This window comes from Puntigrus tetrazona, chromosome 9 (genome assembly GCF_018831695.1).
Source record: "Puntigrus tetrazona isolate hp1 chromosome 9, ASM1883169v1, whole genome shotgun sequence".
Classification (NCBI taxonomy): Eukaryota; Metazoa; Chordata; class Actinopteri; order Cypriniformes; family Cyprinidae; genus Puntigrus; species Puntigrus tetrazona.
Genome location: NC_056707.1, coordinates 20,352,950 through 20,362,769, shown reverse-complemented (window position 1 = coordinate 20,362,769; position 9,820 = coordinate 20,352,950). Strand labels below are relative to the sequence as shown.

The 9,820-nt window shown below is 36.9% G+C and overlaps 1 protein-coding gene across 1 annotated transcript; it reads right to left on the bottom strand.

Annotated features, from left to right (window-relative positions):
• Positions 1 to 967: 967 nt before the first annotated feature.
• gulp1a (GULP PTB domain containing engulfment adaptor 1a) lies at positions 968 to 9,575 on the bottom strand. Its single transcript, XM_043249000.1, is given in 11 exon segments — positions 968 to 1,104; positions 1,107 to 1,197; positions 1,390 to 1,476; positions 1,556 to 1,604; positions 1,606 to 1,670; positions 1,846 to 1,983; positions 2,275 to 2,336; positions 2,339 to 2,372; positions 2,780 to 2,851; positions 4,467 to 4,528; positions 9,460 to 9,575. Coding segments are annotated over 10 exon segments (786 nt in total). The 5' UTR covers positions 4,518 to 4,528; positions 9,460 to 9,575.
• Positions 9,576 to 9,820: the final 245 nt, after the last annotated feature.

The following is a 9,820-nucleotide window of genomic DNA, read 5'->3' as shown; positions in this document are numbered from 1 at the left end:
GTCCATTTGCTAATAATTCAACGACATGCAGTCACTTGCATCTCATCCAGCTTGACTGGATGTCGGGAGGAAAGTCAGCTGCCCCGCAGGTAAAAGGGTCAAATGGTTCCGCATCAAAAAGGTCTCTCCTGAAGAAGAAAATGACCATCTTTTTTTCTTCATTTTACAGACCATTGAAGTTAACATCCATAATATATGGACCAATGCAATCTGATCTTTTTTGCCAAATGAGTCAACATTACCTTTATAAAGGAAAGGGAAAAAGACAACTTACTAATCTCTGTAGGCCTTGCAGGCGTGGTGGAGGGGCGGAGCCATTACTTGCTGGTAATGGAACCAATGGGGTCATTGAGAAAATGGAACCATGTCAATATGTCAGTGGGCGTCTTCGAAGACATGCTGTTTCCCTGTAAATGTGAACAATGTGTGAAGTAAGCAATCTGTAAAAACTTAAGAATAAAGTGCATATTAGAGTATATAATATTTTACTACATTATACTGAATATTATTTATAACTATGAAGTCAACATGTCAAAAAGACCTAATTCACAAATGTGTGAAATGTGATATACGTAAATACAATGAAGAAATAAATCAATATTGACCGTATGAACCTATTCGCACTCTTTCTCACTCTTCTCATGATTCAAAGCATTTCCAATTGATTAAAAAGACCCACCTTTTCCATTCGCAAATCAGCACAATTTCTTTTGAAAGTATATAAATTTACAAAAATAAAATGGATCTTAGTCCAAATTCATTACCACTTAATGCTGGTTCACACCTACCAAACAAATACCAAAAGAAAAATATAATGATCCAACAAAACCCAACAACCACCGGAATGTAGTGAAGGAGTTTGTTGGGCTTCGTGAATTAGCCTTTAAAATCTGAGGGTAAAGCTCAGCAAATCAACTGAAATCAACAACCTACACCACAAAGACAGTAAGAGTAAACGGAAAGGTGCTTAACAGGAGGGCGAGGGAACACTGGCTCCACTGGGAGGCTTTGACAAAGCTGGTTTAGCAGGTGGAGGAGTCAGAAGACCAGCAGAAAGGTTAGAGTCAAGCGAGCTCATTGGCGTTAGTGTAACAGAAGAGATTTGAGGCAAGAGAACGAGGTCACGTTGTGACACCAGAAGAGAGATGAGGGTCTCTGAAGCATATAGGCCTCGTTAGAAGAGTTAATGTGAAGAAGCTATGGAAAGATCAGAACTAGTCAGCACTAGTTTTACTGCAGTGTTTTTTGTTTTGTTTTTTCAAAAAGCAAAAGCTCATCAGTTTAGAAGAGGTTTAGGCATAGCTGAGGTCTGTTTTGTATGCAGCTAATTAACAGAATGGTGAACGGCAATTAATGCAATCCACTGACAGAAGTCCATTCAGTGCTTACAGGAGGAACTTGAGCAATCATCAGCTGTTCCTCCAAAACTTGCAAATGCTTCTTCAACTCAGAATTTTCAGCTTCAAGATCTTGAATCTATAAAGACAGATAACTGATTTCTCATGAACAGTTTTTGAGACATTGTATTGTGTTTTTTAACTGTACATATTGCTCCTCTTTTCTGCAGGCCACCTATCTGTTTTCTTGTCTCTACGTCTTTCCCCAGATTCCAAAACTTCTTTGTATGCCAAGTCAAACGCTTGGCCGATGGTCAAAGTTATCTCTTCTGCCTGGAATCGACAGATACATGATAGATCATTTTCCTAGTAACATCATCAGCAGTGTTTTGTTTGGGCATTTGTCTTCGGAACCACATTTATTTTATAAGTTCTAACAAAACATTTAAGCATGACAAATTATTTATTCAAAATAAATAAATAAAAATCTGACACATCTGTTGCTTACACATTTTTCACTGTCAAACACATAGCATAGATGTTTGTTGGATTCTGAATCTTTACAAATGAATGTAAATATCCTTTTGTCTGTCTTATCATCTGCACAGAAGGATATCCGGTGCAACTGACAGTTGTATTGTACTTCCTGTGAAGAAGAAAACAAGATAAGAGACAGTATAGACTAAATATAGGGCCTTTAGCTAGTTATAGGCATACAGTGGTACCAAAAGTACCGGACACACAAAACATCCTTTGTCCAGTCGGTCCCCTCAGACTCACATAGGTGTAACATTCATATTTGGTTCAACAATCGAAACTGTCCAAATACTTTTGATAGTGCCATTATAGTGCCTCAACTGGCTTTTACTTCAACAACATGGCTCATGTTTAAAACTATTGGTTTCATAAATCTGTATGTTAGGCTATATGCACATACTTTTGATTTAGGATCTAATATTTTCACTCCGTAGATGGAGATCTGTAATTCCACTTTGGGATCTTCTGTCCCTCTGACTTCTTAATGTGTCTCTGAAACTTTCAAGAGAGAAAGACCACAAACAGGTTAAAAGAAATCAGATATGTTTAAAATCAGATTATGCCCTGTGTTCATATTTTTCAACATGTTTAACATATTGTGTTCTCACAGAAATATATTCATATAATAATGACAAAAAAAAAAAAAAATTCTTATTTAAATATGGCCTTAAAGTCTTCAATTATTATAGCATTTGCTAATTTGTCAAATTAGTAATACTGATAGTAGAGGGTTCATAAAATTAAATTCTCTATGCATCATTAAACAACAAGTAAACTGTGATCCTCCACTGAAGGTCTGAAACAGCTGGGGCGTTCTGATATTACATCCTCTCAAGAGAAATAGCATTTCCTGTTTCAAGATGGAAGCAACGGCCCCTACAGTGTACAGCCAATGTAAAACTTACCTTGAGCTTTCTGACGGCATCTCTCACCACCTCTGTACCTTTGGGTTGATCAACTTCTGTGTTCCCCAGAAACTGTGGGAGAAACATGAAAATCATATGTTACTTAAGGACTTAAATTGACCAGAAAAAGCCTCATCTCTGCTTCCATTTCTTGTACAAACACTCTCAATTATTGGGGGCTCAACTCAAATGTTAATTTCATTAAAAGGCTTTGATGATTGCTAAGAACATTCTCCACATTTAAACTGGAACACATTAAAGCTAGTTCATTACGAGAAGAAGAGCATCAGGACTGTGAACAACACTACATTTAACATCCAACAGATGGAGCTAGTAACCTTTACCCAGCCCTGGCGGTCAAGCATCTGTCAGACACTGTTCTGGCTGATTTAACAACGGTTCTAAAACACTGAGCCATTACTTTTCTAGTGTAATAGCTACTCTATTTAAATGAATAAATAAACAATAATTTGACAGTAACCACAAACATTTCAAGACAATACTTATGTGATCTTCTTGCCTGACCCATTTTCACTCGTGAAATAAACATTTCCTACATTCACTCTCTGATGAGGCTATAAACAGAATTTTGAAAAGGTCTTTTACTTTACTCATTACTGCTGGTCTGCCTCTTTCCAAGAATGTGCTCAAAGTAATGGACTCATGATTACACTTAACCATTATACAGACAGCTTACATCATACAATTTTTTATTTTTTTTTTTTTTTTTTTAGAGAAACCCTTCTGGAGGATAAGAACCGCATTATCCTCCAAACTGGAGTTAAACAAATAAGACTCCATAAACGTGTCTGCAGCACGTAGTTATGATGGATGTCATCCACACTCAAGGGCAAGTGAGCACGGTAGGACAGAAAGTGAGGCAGGAGTGATAGATACACTACATTACACTGGGTGGAGAGTCTCTTGTTCCTGACGACTGTTCCCTGCTGGTCTGTTCAAGGTGTTTTTGCCAAAGGCATCCAGTCTTCGCTCATCTATCACCTACTACACTGGCAAAATAAATTTTTTTCCTCTTAAATTCTCTCTTTTTGTCTATTCTCTTCTCATCTCTAAAGACAGACAACACTGCTGAAACTTCGCAGTTCTGAGAATCAAAACTGTTTTGTTTTTGTGAAGAATTCAGTAAGACATCTTAGAAGCACTGCTCGGGTATAGACAGCTTCTCAGCCCTAAACAGAAGACGAGTCTTTGGTGAAACGGAGCGTAAAACAGCACTGACAGTGTATACGAGATGTTCGTGCCCACAACATGTTTGATGAATAGCGAAAGAGACACAAACAAATTCATTGTTTGTGAAAAACTGTGCAAAGAAGACTGTGAAAATTGATATAACATTTGCATTGATCCACCCATTTAAGCGGTGTCTGTTTAGACCTCTGGATATTTGTTGCTATATTTCATTTTACTAGTACAGTTGATGTATTTATGCCAACAAGCATTAAAAATCAACATTGACACAATTTAACTTCTTTATACAGATTCTTATTTTGCAACCTGTGAGATACATTATTTTAAAGTTATTTGACATTGTTTATTCTCATACATACATCTACACACAGACACACAGACACAGACACACACACACACAAATACAAAGGATCAGTAAAAGAGTAAACCTTAAAAGAAATGGAAATGAATTCAGTAAAAAAAGAGGTTCATAACATACCTTGGCATTGTATGCTATAAAATGCTTGGCCAGTGCTTCTGGAGTGTGCATCCATGATTTATCTAGAAAGAGACAGAACTCTATTAACCTAATAAGATTCTTTATGAAGTATGCAATATCTTAATTACACCCTTAAATGTTTTAGACAAACTGTATAGAAACAAGTAGGCCTTTAAATCAGCTGCTGTTCCAACTTCTCAGCAGCAAAAACTCAAATGTGTATAAACAACAAACCAGTTATTAATCAACTGCTGTTCAAACCTCTTATCCGTGCAACTGTAAATGTGTTTAAACAACAATCCATATGACCACAAATAATAATTTTAAATAAAGTAATTTTTAAAACTGTAAAAGATGAAAAGCCAAATGTCTATGTAGAAGAAGAATTTCGGCTAAATCTGCAGTGTAGATCAAACTGGCTTGTCAGAAGGTGAATTACTGAGATTGGCCTCAAAGGAGTGCAGACAGGGGGTCAGATGTGACGGACAGGAGACACCGCCGTGCCTGTGCTTGTGTGACAGCTTAGAGGAAACTGCAAGGCCTAACTGTGACAAACAAGCCGCAGGAGTCACAAGATTCATCGCGCCTGCCGATCTGCTCGGCTTCAACACCCCGAGTTCATTAACCGTGTTAGCCACACCATTGCATGTCCAAAAGCACTTCCTATTCTCTATATAGTACATATGGTGGGTGTCAGGCATTTGGCAATGCACAATATCAACATTTGTAACTCTTAACACATTTTTTTTCCTCTGCAATTCTTAAAACTTTGCTTTAATTTACTACAATTGAGAGGATGTTATGCAACGGGATTCTGGACGATTGCCATACAGCCATTTACAGGGAAACAACGACCAATTAATCTCCCATTTAGCTAAGTATAACTCAAGCAAATCGAAACATAAGATCCCTGGGGAATCAAAACCTCTTCTGGTGTTTCAAGAAAGCACTGGTCGATTTTAATTAGCACTTAATTGTAAATATTCAGAAAAAGAAAATCTTTGGTCCAAAATAAGGATGACTCTTGTATAGCAACTTGTTTTTAGAGCAATTGGTGTTTAAATCTAGTGAGTTATGTGTAACATCCAGCAGGTTGTTATCGCAGAATTAAGCCCCGACAGGGCTTCAGATTCAGAGAAGACGCCATTGATAGGACGCGGCAAGTTCAAACTATACATGGTTTCTTGCTACAAAAGTGAATAATTAAATGTAAAAAATATATCGGAGTTAAAATATTTGGAAGTCGTTGCTAGGAAGTGGCAAGTTCAAACTAGACAGACATTTAAGGGAGATGGTGCAGTCATAGGACGTATTACACAAAATTTCACCACTAAAAATAATTATGGTGATAAAAGATATTGATTTAAGACAAAAAGTTTTAAAAGTCGTACCAGTTTGTTAGTTTTCATATAATCCATTACAGTCTACAAAACAAGCATTGCAGCAGCTGCATTTGTATGAAACGAGAGAGGATGTCCGCGATACCAGGATGAAATTAAATAATTGTACTTGTAATACTTAATTGAATTTTCATGTTTTATTATTAGCCAACCAAACTCAAGAAAAAATGTGCCCAGTGAGTGAACAGCGAAGACTGCAGGCAGTTACCTGGATGTTTTATCAGTGTATATTTGGGAACAAAAAACCTTGGCATGTGGCGACTGAACAATCAGAAACGAGAATTCACAAACTTTAATGAATAATTCTAAATATTTTATCCAAGTTGTATATTCTGATCTCAAACCTATCCTCGTGATTCCATTACTTATTGACAATCTGACAGTTTTTCTTCTTCCACAGACTGTCAGGATAGTGTTTGCCCGCTGAGATTCCTCATAGAGTGGGTGTTATTCATAGGTCAAAGGAAGAGCACACACCTCAAAATGTCACGGTTTTCTTGTGTGCATCTCCGTGTAAGAATGGTAGGTGTTTCATAGACAACACCGTGATGCCAAAGCTGACGACAAAGTGTCTGGAGAAATGCATTTCTTTATATTTTCAGAAGAGAAACCAATATAAATAGACAAAATCTGTCAAAAGGTCAAATCTTAAAGCATTAAAATGTGTCTGTGTCAAAAGTGGTTGAATCTGTGGTGCATTTCTCTGCATATTTAAGCATCTCAACTACCTATTTGTCTGGTTTTTAGCAGGCTGAGGGAGTATTCTGCATTTAATGTAATGTACCGTATAATGGGAAAAGCGGACAGATATTGATGTTTCCCAAGCTAATATCTAATGATCATTGACTGAATATCAAGTCTGTCAAATCAGAACATCTTGGCATTTTCTTAGCAGGATTTCTCTAAAAGGAGCGTAAGAGCCTTGGTAGTCTCTGCATCTAATTTTACAGCTCACTGCTCTGATTCATGGAGCTCTGAAAGGCAATAAGAAGATGCTATAGCAGAAGTAAGACAGGAATGATCATATACAATAGTAATGCTTCTATATGCCACTCCAACAAATATTAAAGAAATGCCCTGGGCACTAAGCCTTTGTATTGCATTTCAATTGAAACAGATTAAGTGTTGAATACGCATTTTAATACATGGTCTGGGCCGCAAGTTCCTGTAAGCACATGGGCAATTTTTCATTAAAGAAAGATTATGTTTTATCCATAATCGTAGAGGGTATTTCTGTCATCTCCGCTATGCACTTTGAAAGCCTGGAGGTATTAGCAATGCGATGATGACATATTGAGAAATTTTTTAAGCATTTTGTAGGAGGGGAGAAACATATATAGAAGAGTAAAAGAGAATACAGAAGAGACAGAACAAGAAAAAGATGGCACAACGACTACTGTAATGCAAGTAATTAAGTAGTGGAACTGTGCATAATTTAGCTAGGGTTATTTATGGGATACTGGGAATACTAGATTGTCACTAATTAACCAGCCACACTCACCAAACGCAATCATTTTTGAGCTTAAAAGCATGAAAAGTTAAAGAAAAAATGTCACAAATCACATTAGAGATTGTGCTATATCATTACTCAAAGCTTCACAGCAGAGAAATCTTTTTTGTGCCGTTGAGGCCATTCAAGCTGATCATGTGTGGGTTCAAACTTGATTTTATTATGCTCTAAATAACAGACACTATTGCTATTTCATGTTCTGTTTCTGGTAATTGGATGCATAAGTCTGGAAAAGAATCTGGGTCCAATTAATTCTTTGTCATCACACAAACAGCATTTCTGCCTTTGGCTTTGTGGATTAACAACCATTTAATTCAGAATCTAACAGTCGATACCTGTTGAGTATGTGAACAGTAATTTAACTTGTCGCTTTATATCTAATTCCTCCATACTTTAGCAGTTAATTGTAAAGAATCATAGCATTGTTTTGAGAGTTTGACATATCTAACATATTTTATAAACTTACAGTTTATGCAATAGCTTGGATTTATTGTGCTTTTGTTCTACAGATGACTATCCTCCAGTCTTAAAACTATACAGATCTATAAGCCCTATAGCCCTATAACATCTTGATAAACTTTCTGTTAAGTAACTCGTAGTTCAATTTATTAGGCTGAGTCTTCTGAGACAAATTATCACCCATTAACTCTGAATAATAATTTATGACGATATAACATATTTATGCTACCTTACTGACCAATGACAAATCACCTATTTAATTTCAATGCAAAACAGCATTAGTCAGAGTTCATTAGACAGAAACCTCTCTGTGAATCTTCTGTAACGTCACTTCACCACTCAAACCGACACTGCTGCTAATGAATGCATGGCCATAAAATGATTACTGTCTCTCTTTGGTAAATGTCGCCATTGTTCTTAAGTGGCTTGGATAGACCTTTCTGTGTTAGTTGGAGAATTTAATGCTGTCCTTCAGACAGATGGGCTATTGGTGTTCTCCGCGGTTCAACAGAACTGTCCTGTGCGCCAGAAAGGAGGCAATTGTGACAGCGGGAACATTCGTGCAAGGCAGTGGGGGGAAATGTTTTGTGGCCGCAAGAGCTTTGCTCTTTTCAGTGCCAAAATAATTACTTTGTTATGCCTAACCTCTTTATGAAATCAGATTACAACTTTTTCTGGATAAATGAGCAAATTGTAAGTGAATTTGCGATGCAGTGCACTAAATGCCGCCATATGCAATGATGCAACACAACGATGAACTAGTTTGTTTGCATATTACATTTAAAAATAGAAATTCAACAGCCTTATTGTGTACTGGTACTTCATGCTTTAAATATTAGCAGGTAATAACAGTTCATGAAAACCTTACACATCGAATCCTAATGTACATATCAATACACGGAGAGTACTTTAAAAATACTTGTACTAATCTCTCATTCATATTTAAACCATATGCGTTACATTTACCCAGAGAACATATCTAAACATCATCACATCATTTGCCATCCTGAGGGACTCAGCACTGGACACTACTTGCGATTATAATCTATATCTTCAAAGCAAGCCAGACAGGCCAACAGGAGTGCTAATACAGAAATATTACCAATGCATTCCCTGCCATCTGGGATCTAAGACTGGCCAGTAGGGTTTATCACATCAAAGATCCATTAATTCATTTTGGAAAGAAGGTTGGGACAGGTGGTTGTAAATACATAGAGGAAAAAAACAGGCCTCTGGAGGCAGACAGGTTGTCTGCTCCAAGCCACTGAAAAATGACAGAAAGGGAGGAGAGACTAGGTGAGGAACAAAGAGAGCTAGAGATAGACAGAGATACAGGCCGACAGATAGATAGGAGTACAAAAAGGAGAGCCTGACCAAGAGATTTTTATATTGTTATTTCATGTGAATAACTGTTCAAAAAAAAGGCAATAAAAATGCAATGTGATGTAAAATTAAGTATATAAAGAAATGCATCCCTGACCTGTACTAAATTCTTCAGTAAGACATTTCTGATCATCAGAGCAATTCAAGCTTATAGTAGCAAAATCAGCAATATAACGTATTATTGATGTATGGCAAATGAATTGCTATTAGTTTAATAATACAATGGCGTTCATATGCTTACATGATTTTCAAATCGTTTGACAGCCCTCTAGGTTTTTCAGCTAAATGGAAAGACAGAGAACAAAGATGAAAGCTAGACAAAAACTGGTTGAAACACACATACCTTTTTTCTGTTAAATGCCCGGTTCATGCTTGAAAACGCTCCGTCTCAGCTGTGATTTCCTGAATGTGCCACCTCTACCTGGCGGGATAAGAACGCATATGGAAATTTACTTCACAGAGTCTGAGAAACATGCTTCAAAAACAAAATCCTGTGAATTTGCCTCTGAGGTTAAGTCTCCTAGTGTGCGTATTGCACAAAAAGTTACTGGGTTAAAAGTTATTGGGTTCACAAGAAATAACCCCCTTTAAAAGTAAATATC